Genomic DNA, 23069 nt, shown 5'->3' on the forward strand with positions numbered 1-23069 from the left:
CCTGGGGGTGTTGGTTGGACAGCAGCTGAACATGATCCAGCAGTGAGCCTAGGTGGCCAAGAAGGTCAATGGCATTCTGGCCTGTATCAGCGATTGTGTGGTCAGCAGGACCAGGGCAGTGATTGTACCTCTGCACTCAGCACTGGTAAGGCCACACCTCGAATCCTGTGTTAAATTCCGGGCCTCTCACTACAATAAAGACATTGAGAGGCTGGAGTATGTCCAGAGGAGGGCTGGAGAAGGGACTGGAGCTGGTGAAGGTACTGGAGCACAAGTCTGATGAGGAGCAGCTGAGAGAGCTGTTTAGCCTGGAGAAAAGGAAGTTGTAGTGAGGTGGCTGGTGGTTTCTTCTCCCAGGTAACAAGAGATAGGACAAGACAAAGTTTTCTCAAGTTGCACCAGAGGAGGTTAAGATTGGCTATTAGGAAAAATTTCTTCATGTGAGTTGTCGTCAGGCTTTGGAATAAGCTTCCCAGGGAGGTGGTAGAGGGACAAAGACAGCAAGGCTTTACAACACCCAGACACTGATAGAAGTTTCTTGCACGATACTTTAGGAGGATACATCTCTGCACCAAATACTGTGTCAATGCCTTGAGGCGAAGAAAAAGATATTCTGAATAATCTCTCCTTACCCTCTCAACACATCTATGTTATATAGAAATTTCACCCTATGCTGTTTTTAACTGATATGCAGCTGCAGGTTTTTGCATTTTGATAATGTCCTGGTAGCTTATGTACTATTTAAAATATATTTGGTAAATAATAATGCAGAAAGAATCAACAGTCAAAACTAAAGGCAATCAGAAGGAACCTCAGCATGGCAAGAACATGAATATTCCCTTACATAGCTATATGACTGCTTTAAGGAGAGTGTCGCAATTCAGAGAAGAAGTCAGATACCATGTTTGGCACATGCTAATGCTGTTTTTAAGAGTAACAGAACCCTGAAAGACCAGTTAAACAGAACCTGCTAAGCAGCAGGGGCAGTGGATACCCTGACTAATATGGAAAACTCCAAACCCCCAGAAAAAAATTCATGTGCTTCAGCAAATGATCCAAAATGTGGCAGTTATAATCTAGAAGTCCATTAATATATTTTTACAATGTAAATTCATTGAACTCAAGAAGTCCATTAGTATATTTTCAAAATGTGAATTCACTGACCACGGCTAATTATATTTTTTCTTTTTTTAGAAATGAGAGAAAAAATTTTCATTGAGCGTTCAAGGTTTTTAATACCACATTCCTTAAAAAAAACCAAAACAAAAAACAAAAATGTAGAAAAGGTTTGGTTAAAAAATACATTCCTTCTATGATTCTTAGACTCTTAGATATATGAAACCTATTTCCTTAGTTTCTTTTTAGGTTTTTAATCCTACTAGAAGAGATACTAAAATCAATGTCTGTCCAAGGAAACTACTTGCATAAACTTTGTGGAAGTCTAAATTTATACACTTACCCACTATATTGTTTAAATATGGTAGTTTAATTTCCAAATACAAGTAACAAGGGGTGTAGGGAAAAATTCTTACTGAAGAATAAATATAACTTGCTTACAAATGTCTTAAGCACTTGTACTTTTGTGAAATTATGAATGGATAAGTTCACTACAGAAAAGCCATTGAAAACTATCATAAACTTTTCAAAGTATAGAAAATCTCAGTCTTAGATGCTGTTTCTTTATTCTTACACAAAATGAATGGTTAAAATTGTCATCCTGAAATGTTTGAAATTCAGTCCAAGAAGCATGGAGTGTACTCTGATCTCTTTGATAACTACACTTCTTAAAAGAGTAGTGGGAAATTACTACATAGGTGAAAAGAAATTCCTGGTTTACCAAGGCTTTTTGGACAAAATGAAAAATGTGTCACTATTGGGAATGAAACTGAGAAAAACAATGTTAAAAAATCATTAAGATGGTTGGTGTTTTTTTCTCTATTTTGCTAATGAACTGATTATACCATGTGCAAACAGCTGCATCAGTAAAGGAATTTGGAAAGGACATCTTCTTGGTTTAAACTTAAGAGAATTATCCTTAGCACAGAGAAGGAAATGCCTTTTAATTGGTACTTACAGAAGTAAAAAGAACAGAATTATAGTATTCAGCTTGTGTCCCACATATTTAATGAAAATATCTAATTTAAAATATCTTTCATCTGATAATTATAAGGCCATTAGAAAGCGAAATGAAACATGCCTTACTGTGTCGACTGTACATGACTGAAATGTCAAGCCACTCTACCAGACAGCTCCAGATGAAACAGGTTCAAAAGGGGAGGACCTTGTTCTACTGATACATACTGATTGTCAGAAGGAAAAATAAGTGAAAGGAACCATGAACATGTTTATCATATGTTGAATCTATATTTTGTTTTCTGATTATATTTGAGTACATTTCTGTTTATTAAAAAAAAAACCCAAACAAAAACAACAAAAAGATGCCCAAGACTGTGATAAAATGTTAAACCTGTAATAACATGAAAAATAGGTCCCGAAAGTGCCATCAAACTGTGCCTGAGTGTGAGATGTATGATGCTGGCTTTAGTTTAAGGCAAGAGTTTACAGACTCAGAAAGCAAGTCATAAATATGCAAAATGGGAGATCAAAGTCCCTTTTAAGAGGTCTCTTTAAATAGTAAGAATTTTTCTACAGACACACATATAGCTGTTATATATACTTGTTTTTCTTACACAACTCAAGCTTACTTGAGCAGTTACAGTTACCTGCAAAAGAGGATAATGGAGTCACCATGCACCTAGACTAACAGAATAACTGGACCTGCTGTGGCTGCCTGGAACATTTAGAAAAAGCAAATGGTTGGCAAGTCACTTTGCTGACTTAGCTGTATTTTAAATGCAGCTTTGCAATTAAACAAGGAAGATGACAGAACCCTGGAGTTATTAATCTTACACACTGACTAATGCATAACTGCATGTTATCTGGAAAGAACTGACTTCCTTGTCAGGGAATTAGGAAAGAGAAAAACTGTCATTACTGTACTTTGGGAATCCAGAGAGCCAGCTATTTGTTACTGTGCTGTCCGTTCTTCTGCTTTCTCCCTTCAGTGAAGGAGTGCTCTCAATCCATTTGCTGTACCATTCATAGGTGATAAACCCTAGCTCAGTGAGTATCAGTCATTTTAATTTGATTTACTCAGGTGATGGAAAGCTAGTGTTTGTTAGTGATTATAAAATTGGACTTCAGTCTTTGATATTCCTAGTGGCGATAGAAACTGAACACTTTATAAATCCTTGGTGTATGGATTATATCCATGACTTGGATAAATGACAGAAACCTTTGAGCTTTCATCTCCAATTAAAGTAAAATTCCTGAATGTTTGCTCATGAAGTTACAATCATTGTTACTAATAAACCTCTGCTTTTTTAATGATGTTCAGATAAACAAAGGTAGAAAATCATTTTCATCATTCTTTCAGTTTGACATGAAGAAACCATTACCTCAGCATTTTCACTTCATGCCCAAAGATGCAGGAGGACTGAATCTCCAAATATTACTTTTTCAGTATTTGTATTAAATTAAATAAGAGTAAAGGAAGAATTAAACTGCCGCATTTTTCCTATAGATGCATGCACTTTGCTTTTTACTTCAGATAGTTAGAAAATTGGAATCTGACACCCCATTTTTGGCCAACCTAGAGATTTAAAGATTGCAGTAAATAAACACCATATTATTCTGGGACTTTGGCCAAATTTGTCTATTGAAGCCTTTTTATTTGTGCCTTACCACAAGTGCTTCATTCCATGGACAATACAGAAGGATAAAAGCCTTGCCCATCTACCTGAAATTCAACAACTAATGTTTTGAAAAAAACCCCAAACAAACCCAACCAACCAACTAATCAACAAGAAAACTAAAACCAAAATATTTTTTATTAAAAATGTTATTTAAAAGCCAGAATATTATTTAAAAAGTGGGACAAGAATTAAAATAACCATCACAGATTAACTAGGTGAATAACTGGACACATCCAGAGACCAGAAAGAGCATGCTGTAACTATGAGTCGTGATCCATGAAGCACAAAAATCTTAGGTAGTCTTTGTTAATTGGGGCCCACTGTTTCAAAATATAGCATGGATAAATTAAAAGCAATCAAGAGGAAATTAGCAAACATTACTAGTGGTCTCATGAGTTGTGAAGTAAGATAGCATTAGTATTACAGTAATTAAAGACCAAAACTAAGTATGTAAAAGAAAGTTGCAAAGAGGAAGAAAATATTTGGTTTCTAATGTGTATAGGTGCAAATGTATGTACGGGGTGGGGGGAAAGACAGCATGTTTAAATTTTAGCAGGAAAAATACATGTGGAGTAAATTATAAAAGTCCTTTCTAATAATATTAAATACAAAATATAAAAAACCACTGCCTTTGGAAAATGGGAAGATTTTTAAAAACTATCTGGACAATTACCTAGTGGGAATAAATCTTGCAGTGAAATGCAGGTATGGATTCTTTAAGATCTTCTGAAATCTTTACAGTTTTCATCCTGCCCTATTGCCATTTCAACAAGTAACAGGAAGGTTAAAGTGTGTGAGAACTAAAGTGTGCAAATTAGAAACTTCCTTGAGCTCTTTAAAGAACACTTCACACATTTCCTTACCCTTATCCACTGGCGTGTAACAGACTGACAATATGGGTTCCCTGTTCTCTCATCCTGATCCACAAACTCGGCCAGCCCATTCTGCATCTTTGTTTTCTGAGAAGTTTGCATACATCTTTTGTTACATTCCAGCCATGTGAGCTGTCCTAGCATGTCTCAGTTACTCCCACAATGTTGCTCTTCTGTGACTCCTGCTTGTGTCCCAGGTTGACTTGAGGCAGGTATGCTTTCATCTTGCTTTATCATTTCTGATGTCACTCGCGTGCCCATCATTCTGCATCCTTTGTTTTTGACCCCTGTCCACTGCTACCTGACTTAAACATGGGTCAAAGTATCTGTTTCCCATGGATCTTAGTTTAAAGTTATTTTCCTTTCAACTTATATAAAAGTATTATATAAGTATTGATACTGAAAAAGGTTTCCCTCACAGTTCACTAAAGAAGACAAAACTGGGAATTAGCAGGCTTCAAAAACAAAGACTTTTTTTTTCACTATTAGTTACACAGTTTGTAAAAGTTCTAAGATTTATACAAAAATTTTAAATATACATACTTACAATTATATTGGAAAAAAATGTGAATTGTGAGGGTCTGTCTCTTCTATCATGTCTCAAGAGCAAATGGCCCCAAGTTGTGCCAGAGGAGATCTCAGATTAGATATTAGGAAAAAAAATTCACCAAAAGAGTGGTTAGGCATTTGAACAAATTTCCCAGGGAGGTGATAGAGTCACCATCTCAGGGCGTGTTCAAGAGGCGTCTGGGTGCGGCACCTGGGGATATGGTTTATGGGTAGTTATGGTGGTGCTTGGTAGATGGTTGGACTGGATAATCTTGAAGGTATCTTCCAACCTTGATGATTCTGTGATTCTGTGAATTATATAATGTTGTGATATGATATAAAAAGTTCAAAATGAAAGACAAGAGGGAATTGTGACATGGAGAGAATTAATGCATAACTGCATACCAGGAAGTTTCTTTCTCTAAACTGCAAAATACCAGGCAATGTTAAGAGTATTTGGATTAGGAAGGTTAAATTGATGAAGCAGCTAGTGATCCTAAATTCTCATAGTTAAAGTTTTTGACCTCCTTTCAGTTTGTCTTAAAAGAACCCAGAATTAACTTTATAATGTAGTGCAGCAAAGAGAGCTTTTACCCACGAACTGCTTGGTGCAGCTGAGATAAGGTCACCTCCACTGATTGACTGAAATGCAAAAGAAATTTTATGTGCTACACTTGTACAGGTCTGCCATCAAAGGTTTCATCCTGAACAAAACTCAGAAGGCCTTCATACAAGATGAGTAAATTAACAAAACAGACTGTTTACCTGTATGTTCATTACAGTCAGTTCTGTAAGAAGTTAAATCTTTGCTGTTGGAATCTTTCACACATATGTTGTAAAACTGCTGCAATTTCATTACATTTAAATGCCCTTCCAGAGTTAAGACAATTTAAGGCAAACTGGTTTTAGACACTGAATTTTCAGAACTGAATGAAAAGATGAAAAAATTTTGTGAAATTCCAAATTTATTTTAGTAACACAACTGAATCATCTTCAGACTCCTTCATCAGTGTATAATTGTAAATATTGGAACTTAAAAACAGGCTACAGTTCTGAAAGCCATTTCACAAGACCCCAACAGTGATGTGTTAATATTTAAATAAACCAGCAACACTTCTGCTAATGATGACAAGAAGAAGATTAATTAATGCTGAAGAGGAAGATTCATGTTCCATAGGTGAATCAAACTTTAGGCTAAGAAAGATGCAGTCTTGGACAGATGTAGTCTTGAAGAATGCTAAAATGTCATGCTAGAATTTTAGCAATGAAATCTCTCACCTGCAAAAACCACTACTGGCAATCAGTTATTCTCTTAAAGAAATATTTGAAGGGCTTTAAATAAATACTCCTCAGAAAACTAATTTGCTATGACTTCTGCCTTCCACATGTAATTACGACAGTTATAAATCAGGGTTTGCAAAGTGATAGCTAAATACTGAACATTGTTTTCACAATTTCCATTTATATCCAGGTAAATTCTCATTTTAGGCAGAAACTCAAAGATATTGGAAAGTTTATCAAGCCATAATTTCAATAATGTAAGGAAAATATACTAGTCTGTTTAAAAACCCATGGCAGCCAAAGCTTTTTAGATTAAGCAGCTTAGTAAATTGAGTTAATGAACCTGGGATTTACCAGTAATTACTTTCAAAGTATCCCAAATTATTTTACAAATATTATTTCTTCTAACTGAAAACTATGAAGGATCTATCCAAGAATGCCATATAGAAAATTAACCTTAAAAGAACAGATGTTGTTAAAGGGAAAAAATAACCTTGCAAAATCAGAATTTATTAGCCCAAACTGGAATTAAGCTAGTCATACATTTATTACCCATCCTCTTAAAATAGGTGTTAGGTGTTTCTAACAAATAAATAAATTAGTTTTAAACCAGATGTGAAAGACTGAGTCTTTGTTGTAATTGACAATTCTAGTATTGTGCTTTGATGATAAACAGCATGCTAAACCAATATTTTACTTTTCCAGGTTCCTTCTTCCCATTCAATCATCTTGACCTTCAGAGTAATCTGGAGGTCAAGAAATTTCAGTTTCAGGTATAATTCTCACTGTTATGTTGTCCTCAGTGAAAATTTCACAATCTAATTTCAATAGCATATGCTACCATTAACAATTAGCACAACTTCTATGTCCTTTTTCCTTCATTAAACAACAATTTAAGAAAACAGGAGATAAAAACAGTTTTTAGTGTTTGAAACTTTTCATAAACCACCCAAGTGACTTCCACCCACTTGTGTCAGAAGTGCTAATTCCCAGTTTGAACACAATGGTGGGATTGAAGATTTTAGTATTCAAAAAGTTTTTTTTGTTCAGTATTGGGTTAGATTTCTTGAATTTAAAACCTGATCTTTCTCTTTTCCTCTTCATTGCCTTTATCAATTATTGTAACAATCTTTTGTAATTAAATTTGATCTTATTGGTACTTTTTCTGTGAAACGTAGCAAGTCTGTCTTTTCCTTACTTTGGTGTGAACTACAGCTTTTTTCCAAACGTTCTCTTCCTGGAATAATTGCATATACTTTCTTTCTTCTTTAAGCAGAATTTAATTTATTTAGAAACAGTTCATTTCTTCTTCTTTCCCCAGTTCTCTGTATACTGTTTGGAGATGTAACGTAAGAGGCCTGTTTTCCAAATTAACATGGTTACCACACTGATGAGTTTAAATTACTTTGATGCATATACCTTTTCATTCTGGACTATATCACACCACCTGAGGGTTAGTCCACTGCTAATATAAATTTCTAATGGATCTTAGGAGATGTCCCTTCACTACTGATAGGAATTATTGAAATGACATAAAGACGTGGAAAGCCAAACTATGTAAACCAAATGGAAGCATGACTCTGATGTCCTGATGAATATTCTTATGTGGATGCATACATTTTTAAAGAAAGAACAGGTAAGAAAAACATTATAAGATATTCAAAGCTTTGAAAATGTAAATCCTGATTAAAAAATGAAGCTAATAAAAATGAAATTGTTTTTGTTAGAAAGGTTTCCATAGTAAGTTTGCTTTCTGAAAATTTGTGATTTTTTTGAAGTATCATCACTACTACAGTAGCATGCCATAAATTTTCACATGAGAGCAGTTCTCCATCCGTCCTAAGAACTTCGTTATTTGACCACCATTATCATAAATGAAGAAGCATAGGTTTTAGACATGACTCCATTGTATTAAACCCAATTGGAACTCTTGTGAATGTTGTTGCTTGATTAAGGAGCATGTACAATGTTAGATCACTAATATTACTGGTATATTGTCAGTGAGTTCCATTTAACAGACACGATATATATTAGTAATGCTAATATTGTTTTTATTATTAATACAGTAAAACTAGTATATTTTAGCATTAACATTAGGAATATATCATAATTCTAATATGATAAACATCTCTATTTCTGTACCAATTTCCTGATTTACAACACCTCAATAATGACTTAAAACAGATTCACATAATTCAGCAAAATTTCACCAATATTTACAATGATAAGAAATCCATAATTCTGGTCACACATTAAAAGTCACATCAGGATTTGCTATTCTTCAGGCTCAGGTATATTTTTTCATGTAAGTAGACTCTGCATTTATGTTAAATGTCCCTGATAGTGAGTACCAGGTACTATCCTGAGACTAACACTCATATAATGAGAAAATACAAGTATGGTAGGATACAGTAGTGAGCAATTTCAGTGCTTTTTATAAATGCAAAAAATAAAGTTTGATTCTATTGGTATAAAAAATACACATTTTAAAGATGGCTAAAATAATGCACAAAGTTTTTTTATTGCAAAAATTCAAAGCAACAAAAGGTAATTTATATTTCTTTATTCAAAAAGTCATTCTGGGTGTTATTTTGCAGATCTTCTGGGCCCTGCTTGAAATCATGCAGCATGGTACTTGAAAACACCCAACCATTATTCTACTATTTCAATAAAACAATAGACATTTTTCATCATTTCCTCCTCCCAAAGAATCTTAATTAATGTCTCTAGTTCTAGGGAGCATCATTGCCATTTCTAGACCATTTATATTTTTTTTAGATACCAACCATAAGAGTGTTGGCCATTCTAAGCCACTGATTAGTTATGTCCTAAAAAGGATCTGCAGAACAAGCTCTGAAAAATTGCTCATACATAATTGCTATATATAAATACATCATTCTAGAATTTTTTTTTTGTTTTCCTTTCCTTTCAATTTTCTCAAATAATCCAACATATTTCTTATCCAGACACACACACAGCTATACTGGGGTTTTTCCCAAGAATAAGCAATAACAACTGTTTGTATATAAGAACTTGCTTCAGGCAAAATACTGCTCGTTCCCTGTGAGATGTAACTCATTCCTGCTTTTAAGTTAGTGCACTCTATTTTCCTCTGTGTATATTGTCAGTTCCAGTAGTTAATGCACTACATGGCATCAAGTGCAGTCCTTTGACTTTATATCCTGCTTTGTTCTTTCCACAGCCTACAAAGACCAGCTTATAACAAAGATGCAAAGGCAGTCATCTTATTTTACTGCTTATATTACTAGGTTCTATTTGACATGATTTCATAAAATCATTAATCCATCTGCAACCAAACGTATCTGTCTGCGAAATGTTTACATTGCTATATGATTGTTTCTTGGTAGTTATGTGAAGTTTAATCTTAGTTGTTTACTTTTCAAAATTCCATACTACTCTACGCCATATATAAACAAATACAAGCACTCAAGTGTGTTGGAAGGTCCACAAGACACTTTAATTTCATTTGAAGTTATTCTGTTTTATCTGACCTAAAACACACCTTGTGGAGTTGAAACATGTATAGTGACGCATCTATGTTGTTACATAATTATACCAGTGACTAGTAATTAACAGATTTTCAGTCCAGTGGGGTCTGCATAGAGGAAATGTCAAAATATTTAAATAGTGAGCTGAATATTCTAATTCAAATTTGATGCCTGTGTGGCATCTAACACAGCCTGTTAGATCACTTTTAAAAATATGAGTTTATAAGTATCTTAATTCAATCATTTGGAATAAATCAACTGAAGAAGAAGAAATTAAGTATACATTTATACAGATAAGTAAAAAACCCCATATCTTTATACGAACATAAATATATATATATATATATATATGTATGTATTGCAAGGGAATTACAAAATTACCAGACATGGAATTTAGTATGAAACTCTTCAGCCTTTTACCAGTCATCACAATATATGCAAGAAATAACTCAATGTCCTCCCAGATAAATAGCCAAAAAAGCAAAAATACGTTTTGTACATGGAAAAAATGAAGCTAGTCAGTGGGTTGTGCACTTCTCTGATAGAAATACATGTTGATTTAGACAAGTAGAATAACAAAGTCTCTGTTGAAAATACAAACAGAAGTTTTATATTGACAAATATTTTGTAGCTATATGTACAGGCAATAGTGCAAATATTTTAGTAGAACATCCAGGAATATGAATACAGCTGTATTCTGCTCTTGAAATTTCTGAATTTTTTCAAAAAAAATTTAGAATGAAGATTCTTACAACACCTATTTTAGCATGGAATAGGAAATTCTTGAAAAATATAGAAGTCAGGATACTTCCTTGATTATGAAATTGTCTGATTGTTATAACCTTTATAGAATGAAAATATTATATATAAATGTAGCATTACTTATTACCCACAGTAAATTGTTTCTAGCTGGCTGCATTATAGAGAAACTGCAAGCTGCAACATTAGCTCAGGAATAGGCGATATAATTAAGCTTCTGTCACATTTCAAGATTGAAAACAACCTTATCAAAATTAATTTGTCAGGGGAGAAGGCTTTATTTAAAAACTAGTCATGGATTGTGCACAGTATAATTCAAAGAACCATAAAACGGGTAAGGTTGAAAGGGAACACAGTGGGTGATCTGGTCCAACCTCCGTGCTCAAGCAGGCTTATCTTAGAGCACATGGCACAGGATTGCATCCACCAGGACCCCCGGGTCTTTCTCCACAGAGCTGCCTTCCAGGTCAGCCCCAGCCTGTGCTGGTGCATGGGGCTATTTATCCCCAGGTGCAGGACCCTGCACTTGCCTTTGTTGAATTTCAAACAGTTCCTCTCCGTCCATCTCTCCAGCCTGTCAAGGTCTTTCTAAAGGGCTCACAGCGCCCAAGTATCATCCACTCCCAGCTTTGTGTCATCAGTGAATGTGCTGAGAAGGCATCTGCCCCTTCATCCAAGTCATCGATTAATAAATTAAACAATACTAGGCCCAGTATGGAACCTTTGAGGATAGCACTAGTGACAAACTGAACACCGTGCCACTGATTACAACCCTCAGGATCTGCTGTTCACCCAGATTTTAGTTGACCTCTGGGCGCTCATCCAGTCAACACTATCAGGATTTTGTGAGAGACTTGCTGAAGTCAAGATAGACAGTATCCATTAATCTCTCCTCATTGATCCAGGTAGTTGTTTCATTTTAGAAGGCAATCTTCTTGGTCAAGCCTGGTTTGCCTTTAGTGAATCCATGCTGAATACTTCTGATTACCTTCTTGTCATCCATATAGATACAGATGGCCTTCAGAATGAGGTGCTCCATCACCTTTCCAGGGATTGAAGTGAGGCTGACTGGCCAATAGTTCCCTGTGTCGTCCTTCTTGCCGTTTTTGAAGACCAGGGTAAAATTTGTTTTTTTCCAGTCCCCAGGCACCTCTCCTGATTGCCATGACCTTGCAAAGGTGACTGAGTGACCTTGCTATGGTGTCTAGAAGCTCTCTCAGCACTCGTGGATACATCCTCTTAGAGCCCATGGACTTGTGGATGTCAAGTTTGCTAAGCTGTTGTCTAACCCAATCCTCCTTCACCAAGGAAAAGTCTTCCTTCCAAGACTCCTTTACCCTGGTCTGTGTCAGAGAACCCTGAGGGCTAGTCATGTCAGTGAAGCCTGATGCAAAGAAGGCATTTGATAACTCTGCCTTCCCTGCAGGTTAGCAGGGTCCTCTTCCCCCCTCCCCCTCCCCCTTTTACTAGTGGGCTCACATTATCCTTTTGTTTTTCTTCTGTTATTGATGTATTTTAAGGAGCCCTTCTCGTTGTCCTGGACATCCTTGGCCATATTTCAGATGGGCCTTGGCCTTCCTGGTCTCGTTTCTACTTACTCTGACAATCTCTCTATATTCATTACAAGTGTCTTGATGCTGCTTCTAACTCCTGTGCATTTCCTGCTCATGCTTGAGTAATGACAGGAGTTCTTTGTTCATTAATGCAGGTCTCTCTCCCCCTTTGCCTGATTTCCTGCTCATTGGTATGCATCATTATTGGTTCTGGAGGAAGTCATCTTTGGATAACAACTAACTCTCTTGGACCACTCTTCCCTGCAGGGCCTGTTTCAGTGGGACTCTTCCAAGAACATCCCTGAAGCGGCTAACATCAGCTCTCCTGAAGTCCATGGCTGAAGTCTTACTTGCTGCCCTTTTTCCTCCTTTGCTGATACTGAACTCCACATTTTCATGGTCACTGCGGCCAAGCCTGCCTCCAGCCTTCACACCTCCAAAAAGGAGATGGTGTCAATTCGAGATTGAGCAGGTCACCATTCCTTGTGGGATCCTCCACTACCGGTGACAGGAAGTTGTCATCAATGCTTTCAAAGGAACTCCCTAAACTGTTTGTGCTTTGCTGTGTTGCTTCTCCAGCATATGTCAGGGTAGATAAAGTCCCTCACAAGAACCCATGCCTGCGACTTTGAGGTTGCTTCAAGCTGCCTGGAGAAAGCCTCATCCCCCTCCTCCATCTGATCAGGCAGCCTGTTGTAAGCTCCCACAGCGGTGTCACCCTTACTAATATGCTCTTTGATCTGAGCCCATAAACTTTCAACTTGCTCATCATCCACCCCAAGACAGAGGTCAGTACATACTGTTTTCTCATATAGAGAGCAACTTCACCACATAGGTGACCATAAAAAATAAATAAAATTTAGCTTTCATTTTTTTTCACTTCTAAAAAATCTAATAAAGTAACATTATTTTAATGAATACCAGAACAGGCAGGTGAAAAACTTTGTGCATTCAAACAATGTTCAGTTAGAAACAGGATGTGAAATAAAGCAATCATTAAACATGTCTGCTGATTTTTCAGTGAAATCATATCGAGACAAGTAAAGGAATAAGAACCTATTTGAGGAATAACTCTTTTCTTCATGAATAAAATTTGGCCCAAAAATATATAACTTTAAAAAATGCATATATTTGTATAATTTAACAAATTAAAAAATAAAGTATTTAGTAGGGTGTCCTGTATATGTGCTTGTGACAATACAAAACACTGTTGTTTCCAATGAAATTCCCCATTTTGAGATATCAATCCATGATAATAACATTGCTAAAGCACAAACATGACCGCTTCCTCTTCATTCAAAGTGAAGGCAGTGTAAGAGGAATGATCTAAAATAATAAAAAAACCCTCCTCAAATGTACTTGTTCTGAATGACAAGAGGAAGATGACAATGTTATTTATACAGAGATGATCTACAGAAGTCTATGATCTTAAGTTTGCTGACTTCTAAGTGTGCCTCAAATTCAGAGCTTTGTTCAATTTTTTCCTGAAATGTAAAAAAAACCAAGCAAACAAACAACCCTCAAATTAATATTGAAAAAAATAGACTTTTGTTCTGTTCTTGGGGTTTTTCTTCCTTGTGTCAGGATCCTCTATGTCAGATGCAATGACCATTGGTAGGGAACAATAAGACATTTATCACAGGAAATCTTTAAGGATGAGTGTTTAATCAAAGGGAGTCCGGCAAACAGTGAGAAAGAGATAAGAAGCTCATTAGTCAGTATCACATTTAGCAACCTTCTGCAGAATTCTGTGTTGGATAATTGTATTAGGCAAAATTTGGAGAGATTCATTTGAATGGTATCACAGGGGTCCATTTTATATGTAAAGTTAGATGTTTCTGATATAAAACATTGATTCATAGAAGGAACTCTTGAAAATAATTGGTTATTTTTCTTTTATTGGACATGGCCCAAAAATACCTTAACAGCAATTTGTACATTAAGGCTTTAAGCCATTATGTTAAGACTTAAATCAAGAATCTGTCACGTTCTTAAGTTTCAGTAATTTGTAACCACCACTATTAAAATATGTAGTTTGGGGTTTTTTTTTATTTTTATTCATCAAGCTTTTACCTCTTAATTTCCTCACTGCTACTGATTAGAGAATTGTCTTCTCAAAAAGCCTGTTTCCCTTCTGCATCAGTTTCTGCAGTAAATCAAGCCATTTTCTTGATCCTCATTCACATACACTGAAAAGTTTGAGTTCCTTCAGTCTCTAGGCAAAATGACAATTTTGAAATCTAACAGAACTTGTTCCCTTTTTTTATGAATCCTTTTGTTAACTTTATTTTGCCTTAAGAAATGACATTGTTCAAATAATGACCTCTCTAATTATGAGTTTTAAAAACACGTTTTTCATATTCTCATGTAGTAGTCTTCTGCTTACACACTAGTAATGTTTAACCATGGGGTTACTTTGGGAGTTTATCATACCAGTTCAAATTTACACAATATATTTTAACCTCCCCTTGGAGCAAAACCAAAACATATCCAAACATCTCCTGAAAAATGTTGTATCAAAAAGAAGAATGTGTAACTCATTTAAAAACACAATTTTTATGCCAATTCATTTCAAAACTGGCAGATTGAGAATTTGAACAATGGTCTGCAATTGAGCCCATTAGACTTCTATTTTGTTAAATAAGTCTTTTGCAGGTTAGCATATTCTCATCAAATCTTTTACATTCTCATCTGTGAAAACAAGAGTTGGATATATGCCTTGATTTTCTATCTCCTTCATTATCAGCGAGCATTTTTCTGGGAAGTAGGAGAGGAATATTGAGCAGTTATAAATATTTTTACTGGGAAATAGTATTGTTAAAAATAAATTTCTAATTTTTTCAAGACCATGGATAAACATATTAAATAGCTCTAAGCCAGCAACAGGAAATGAAAGTAGGGTATTTCCAATGACACACTTTTCTCATACATAGTTACTTCTTTGCAGTGCTGGTTAAACATGTTTTAACCAATCTGTATTTATTAGAATGGTAATTTCAGTTGGAAAGTTTTTGTACCCTCTGCAATATTTCACCAAGGTTTTTTACAAATAAAAAGGTTGCAATTTGCAAAATTAACCTGTAAAACTAGAAACTGATCTCAAGGTTGTCTGACAGAAATGTTTCGTCAAAATACTATCTTTATTGGTTATGGTTGTGTATAGTAGTGATAGTGCCTTCATTTGGTCAGCACAACCTCCATTTGTTGCTCTGCAAACATTATTTCTCTCTAACAATATTTCTCTCAGAAAATAAGATTTACCCATAATACAAGGTTCCCTACTGCTGCTATATTTCTAATATGAGCAGGGGAAAAGGATTTGACCTACAATATTTGTTATAATACAAGAGATATCCTATATAGAAATCTTAAGATAATCAAACATGACAATGAGGTAAGACCCTGTTGCACAATTGTTTTGACAGTTTCACATTTCTGTTTGCTCAATAGCCAGGTTAGTACTAGACAAAAAGTCAGTCCTTAGGAAGTACTAACAGATGCCAAATCTACATTCCCATAGTTGCAAGTATGTTGTACACAGACATTTATCTTCTACTTTTTACTAGGTTTCTAGTTCTTATTACATAACATATATTTAAAATAAATGATAACTATAATTTTAGTAGAATATTGACCGTAAAATTAGTAGGTATAAATGCTGAGATACATCATATATGTGAGCAAGAGATCAAAATATTTAAAAGTGGGGTTCTTTAATCATAGTTTAAAATGTAATTATTAATCCAGAGATTAAAAATTGTTAGTACTAATGCATATATTCAAGAACATTACTGTAGGATTTCTCTTACCTCTACAGATAGGAACAGGGAAGTCCCACGATGCTGTATTGACAGAGTTGGCTATGCAAGTAAGCTGTGGGTGTCCATCCAAAATATATCCAGTTACACAGCTGTATCGGATTTTGTCACCAACATCAAATCTTGTACCATACAAAATACCCTTTGGTGGAACTCCTGGATTGCCACAGGAGCTACTCTGTAATTCTGGAAAAGATACATATTTATGATTTAAAATGTTTTTATACTTTAAATGTTTTCATAGATAAATATTTCATTTTTCTTAAAAAAAAGAACACATGAATTAAGGCATCTTTGGACAGATAGCGTGGTTTCATGGGTATTCTACAACTCTTAACGCTGAAAATCCATTGCTGACTTAGTGTATTTAATATCTGCTTAAGTACCCACATATCCAAATGTAATGAGCATGAAGTTTTCCTTAAGCTACAGCTGTCTATATATTCATGTAAATTTTTTGTTAAATTGATAGAAAAGGATTCATTACCTACAAACAGGAAACCAAGCAACTTGATATATTTCTGACTTTCAAGTTACACCAATGCAAAACAATAAACAAAATTGTAATACACACATGAAAGAACATCAGATTCAAATTGAACAAAATTTGTAAGAAAAAGTAAAATTGATCAAGACAAGAGAAAATTTTAACAAGCATAAGCCTGAGAATGAGCAGGAAGCTGTTTAATGATTTAATAGATTTTAGATAATGAGGAAAACAGATGAGATACTGTGGGTAACGTATTTCTGAGCAAAGGATTAGTGAATTTAATCATGTGAAATACCAAAGGTCTGGTAACTTGTACTATAATACAGGGCTTTAAACCACTGAGAATCCAAAATGACTCATGGCCACTCTTAGTCTGATCTCTGAGGTCATTAATTAGAGTTCAGTTTTAGTAGCTGGTACTCACACCTCAACTGTGTACTCTTTTGACTGGTGTTTCAGCATCATAAATAACTTGATTACAATATTTTCAGTCATTTACTACCAAAGTCCTTCAGTTAACGTACATTAAAACATAGATTTTATGCAAGTGTGAACAAAAGATGTTTCATAATCTCGTTCTGAGCTCTTCAAAACTTGTACCAATTATCAGCTTAATGCTAACAGGGAAGAGGCAAATCAGATAAACCTGTATTTGGATTCATACCAAATTCCCCTGAAATAAAAAGTAAGGAAAATGATGGAAGAAGAGAGGGGTACGTATGTATTGTTTTAATTTCTTTTCCTGAATTCCATTTGACTAAATCATTCTTCAGTATCCCTGATGTGCTCATGAGTGTGTGCACAACATATTTAAATAACTAAGCTGTTATAGTGGGTTTCAATTAAAGAAAAAAAATATAAATGCTTATTAAAACAATCAGTATGTCTTACAGCATTCATTACATTCTCAAACTTCAATGCCCAGAACTACCAAGAACTAGGATATACTACTAGATTTCTGATATCAGCCATGAAACAAAGCTATGTAACAATTATTAAAAGGCAGAATCCACTATAATAATAAATGTATTCTCTATATGTCCATACATATACATACACTATATATAAGATATATGCTAACAATGAGCTCATTTGCAAGACCTGATATACCAATCATGTTTTGATGTGAAATGTTAAATATGTATATTTGTTGCTGATGTCATTGCTGCTATTTCCTGTTTTCTGTTACATAATAAACTGTGGGTTTGGATTTGACTTTCATTACCTTGCACAATGACACAAAACAAAAGACAGTAGCCTATCTCATCTTGGTCACTTCAAAGTTCACCTAAAGAATTGATATTCTTACCATTGCTTTATTGAAGTGTTCTGTGCTGAAACAACAATCCCCTGCCGTCAAATCTGCTTGCAAGGTCTACAAAGAAGGCAATGCTGCAGCTAGTCCTGCCTATTTGTGCAAAAGAATTTATTTTAAATCCTCTAACAGTTTTTAGTGCTATTCAATTTGTTATTTATCATCACAGTATGTCAAAATGAAGGCAAGAATATCATCCTGTGGATTTTGGTAATCATATTATATTAACAAGAAAATTCTGCCTGTACACAGTGTTTTCATTTTTGACTTTTCCAAGAAGATGAAGTCTTTCAGAAGCCTGTATCTCTTAGGGCTTTGTAAAAAGGTCACAGAAAGATTCCCTGTCCTTTGAAATAAAAAATATAAAGATTAGCAATGCCTTTAACTGTTACTGCCTAAAATTGCTTCCTTTACTTTTACTGCTGTCTCACCAAGAATTACCCACAGAAGGCAATTTATTCTTGCGAAATTATATTATATTTTAAAGCACTAATTAAAAATCACCCTCCATCTAAAATAAAACCAATTTTCCAGTTTCAATACTATATGACTCATCTAAAAGGAATGCTTGGCATTTTTCATTAACTTTTTAACTTTATGAAAATGGCCTGGGAGTATGCTACTACTTCTAACCCTTCAAGACATTTTGTTCCTGATTCTAGACAAGAAAGTAGAAAAAATAAATTGTACACTTTTAAGTGTATTAATTTATTCTATGAGTATTTTCATTTTCAACATATACAAGTGCCTTATTGGGAGACGAGAGGGAGATAATTCACCAAGTAACTGCATTTGTCTTCTTTGATAGGTAGTATCTATTTTCAAACTGAATGTGACACCGTACTACCAACTCCCTGACATTTAAAGCTACAGATTGTCACCCTAAGATTGTCATCTGTCAGAGAACACAGGAATTGCCAAACTAGATTGTAATTTTTATTCAGCTCTGCATAGATTCTTGACTTCAGTGACATTCTGATAATCACTAACGATATGAAGGGTGGAAAAGTTTCCTTTTAGATTTGCTGTCTTGTAGTTTGGTTGAACTTCTCCTTGTTCAGGTACTCTGAAAATAAGCATAATTGAATTTTTTTCACCTTCCCACTTTTTTAAAATTTTTGTGTACTATTTCTCATCTCCTTTTCAAAGCAAGCTGTCCCAATTGTTTCAATCTTTCTCCAAACAGGAATTTTCTTTGTCCTAGATTTAATTTTGTAAACAAGGTATGTATGAACATATTTGTCCTCTTTTTTTTTACATAATGGTAAATCGTGATGCTTAAAATTTGTGCTGTTCAATAAGTTTTTATTGAATTAATTCTTATTAATGTCAATGGAAATTCTGTTAAAAAGCTGTGAGTAAAATGTATCTGGGAGTGGACACACTCCTTTAAAGACTTTAATTAGCAGAAATTCAGCCACTTATAGATACTAATTAATAAGATATTCAAATTAAACAACATTAAATATAATTTATTTCTGATATTTTTTTCAAAAAACAAGGCTAGCAGAAATTTAGACCCCCTTTGTCAGCATTCACTTGAGAAACAAAGCAGAACCAGATATGGAAATTTCAAATGTACTTGCTTTTTATTCAGATTTTAAGTCAGGAAATTTTTTTTCTGTTATATTTATGAAATCAAGAGTAGCACTATCCTCCCTAAAATGTTTAAACATGAAATTTATAATTTGATGCCTAAATATCCACACATTCCAGTAATAAAGGCATTTGTCATAGTGTTGCATTCCATTAAGCTTAGTTATGAATACTAATGTCCTTCACACAGTATTTTATTATAAATTTTGGAACATAAATAATTTTTTCTTTTTTAAAGGGTTGATCAATATATTTTCATGGTTTTTGTTTGCAGCTATTGCAAATCATTATGCTCCCATTTTTCCCAAAATAAAATGAGAAGCGCTGTCAATACGTACATCTTCATGAGTACTCACTTATCGAAAGATAAGTGTAATATCCCAATACATAATCCTTGTTCCATGTAGTACTTTTGAAATTAAATACTCCTGGTATCCCTACACTCCCAGTTTGGATATATCCCCCTATTACTGCATGGTACCAGTCCTAGACTGCTTGTTCACTTGTGTCTACTACTCCAAACAGTAATTCCTCTGCCATAAAAACATGAACACGGCCCAGGGAATACGTTATTCTGGGGACCACTCCAGTTGTCATTTGGAACAGGACTTGATGTACTGGAAATATTAGAATATGTCTGTACATGGATATCCCTTGGAAAAGCTGCACATATGTCCTCTTACTTACTGACAAGCAAGAATGCTTTCATATTTAAGGTTCAAGGCTGATTTCAGAAGTGCTGCATGTAGTATGTGTGTGGCTATAGGGAGAGCTATACATTCTAAAGGTCCCAAATACTAGGACAGGTGATGTCTTTGTAAAAATAAGAAGTAGCCTGAAATTCCATTGTCCAAAATGAAATTATATTGAATCTTGTAATAGTTTATTTTATTGCCCATAGTTTCCCAAAGGTTTTATAAACTAAAAAGGTAACTTAGATACATACCTTCCAACTTATAATATTTTGTCTTTTTTCTCAAAACTTATATTTTGCTTACTTTCTATTCTGTCCTCATTCACAGTGCTCTGAATATGTGAGTAAGCATGGTCTAGATTTAAATCTAGTAGGAACTAGAAGAATTAACTGATGAGTCTAGGAATACTGTTGTCTTCCTACACACATATTGAAATATACATATACATGGATGTTGCACTTGAGATTACAGAGTGAGGGAAACCACAAGAAAAATTTGGAGAAGTCAATATGAGTGCAGTGAAGGAAAAAAATGGAAAACTTAGTATTGAACTGTCAATTTAACTGCACAAAAATGTAGGATTCAGAGAGTAAAGACACATTATATATGAATGCTTTGAAAAATCTGTTGCAAACAGCACAGATCTATTAAAACACTTACTGAATTTAAAAAAATTCCCTCCCCCAAAATCCAGGTCTCTCCTTTCTAGAAGCTCAACAACAAAAATGGTCATGCCTTGATTCCATCAAATCTGTCACCTTAAGATGCAAGTGCAGAATGAAGAATCACTATTCTGAAATTCACTTTTGTCGACAATAGTGACAGAAAATGTTTGTCTAACAATCTAAACTTTTCTGAAGCTTTTCTTTTAATTTCTGCATTTTTTTGTAGATCAGTCAAAAGAAACTGTCATATTCTTGTGTCTAACTATAAATAGGCAAGCAAGAGAGAGATGTTTGGGGTATTGTTTCCCCAAAGGAAAAGAATGATTTTCCTTTCCTATTCTAGTTGCTCTTTCTTGGTAAATATATCTGCAATAGTAACCTCACTAGGGATCTCTACCATTCACTAAAGATAATACAGCTAATTACATTGCAGTTTCTTACCTATTTTTTAATGAATGACTTAATTTTGCTTTTTTCTTCCTTTTGAAATTATTTTCATGTCAAAAAATGACAGAGGACCCTGTCTTGAGGGAACTTTATATGTAGATTTTTATACTGAATTTGATTTTGTTTCAAAATACATTGAAACAATCACTGGATTTGTCTTCCTTGCCAGTAAGACAAGAATGTTTCTATTTATAGCATAAAGTCATATGCTATTTTTAAATGAGCAAACTTCTTTCAGCATTAATTTAGAACTGCATTAACATAATTCTTCTACAAGCAAGGGAACAGCAAGAAGTACAGAAAAAAAATCTCCAGGATATGTGAAAAGAACAAGGGATAATTACAATACTGTAGTAACATAAATACAGTGAGCATGACAAATGTAATGCAATAAATGGTCCAGGGTTTGCAATGTATTCCCTTCACATGCAATACATTGTTCAGAATATCTGTTTAAATCAGCTGCAAATGCAGAACAGCACTAGAGAGCTGAAGGACCATGCAAAAAAATAATGGCAGTCACTAATTTAACCACAGTACAGCATAACCTGGAACCAAGTGAAACAAGCAGAATGATGACTACATGCTTCAGTAGGTATAGTTAAATCTGACATTTCCCTATCAGATACACTTCTAAAGTGCTCCCTGAAGGGAGTGACAAGCAGGCAAGTACCAAAGAGTTAGTAAAGCTGTAGTTAACAGCACCAGCCACACTTACTTGCATTTACCAAATTCCACTTAAATAGAGCTTTAGCTGCAGTAAATTCCTGCTCAGCTTCTTAGGGTACGAATTAAATCCCGAGTATGGTCAGAAGGTAAATGCATGTAGTGCATGGACTGAGGAAGACCATTGGAAATTGCATGAAGTTTTGGCCTGAGTGTAGAGCTGCAAGTACCACAAAGATTGCTGCATCCACACTGTTATCAAACTATTCCATCAAATCAGTGTAACTTGAAGCCTGAGATACTATATCTTCCACATGTGATAGTTGTTCAGCTTCTCAGGTGGATGAAGTCCAGATACATGCACCCTGCCTGCGATGCAAAGGCTGTGTAGATATGCCTATGTATGTGTCACAATGGGATTGTTCCTTTTAGACTGTAGGGTTTTCCAAGTAGTTTTTTAATATGGCTGTATTCTGGAGGCATCTGGGAAGAGGCTGTTGTAACTACCAAAAAAAAAAGATTATTTCAGAGCCCAGGACAATCTAAAGTAAAAAATAATCCTAAAATTTATACTGCATTGATAATCCTTGTGAAATATGTACTTCTTACTATGTCTTTTAGAGTTTTATAAAATAATTTAAGTTTCAATTTCTGAAATATTATGGCAACAGCTATATCATTGCACTATATTTTCATTCCACTTTAGCCTCAATGCCTCACCTGATTTTACGTTATGCTAGGTAATATAAATGTTGCATTGTTACTGGCTGTTCTTACCTGGAGAATTTACAGTAACCGAATATGTAAAAAGCAAACTGAATTTAGAAAAAATCAATTTTGTCACTGAAGGAGGATGTCATAGCACAAACAAGTTGTGTGGTATTATATAGACTGCATTTCCACATAAATAGATACATATGTCAAATAAAAGTCATTAATTTTATATATTTTATGTACTATCATATCTAGTTTCCTACTGAAATTAGGGTTATATTTTTTGTTACATCTATGTTCCAAGGTGTAACAGAAATACTAGGAAGATGCATAGTTTTTATATGAAGATAATAGAAATTCTGAAACTAGAGAACAGAATAAAATA

At 34.5% G+C, this 23069-nt stretch overlaps 1 protein-coding gene across 1 annotated transcript in view; it reads right to left on the bottom strand.

Moving 5' to 3' along the window:
* Positions 1-23069, bottom strand: part of CSMD3 (CUB and Sushi multiple domains 3) — a 611488-nt gene that overhangs the window by 440434 nt on the left and 147985 nt on the right. Inside the window, 1 exon segment of the mRNA XM_032131786.1 lies at positions 16088-16282. Coding sequence (XP_031987677.1) covers positions 16088-16282 — 195 coding nt within the window.

Source organism: Corvus moneduloides, chromosome 1, assembly GCF_009650955.1.
Source record: "Corvus moneduloides isolate bCorMon1 chromosome 1, bCorMon1.pri, whole genome shotgun sequence".
Lineage (NCBI taxonomy): Eukaryota > Metazoa > Chordata > Aves > Passeriformes > Corvidae > Corvus > Corvus moneduloides.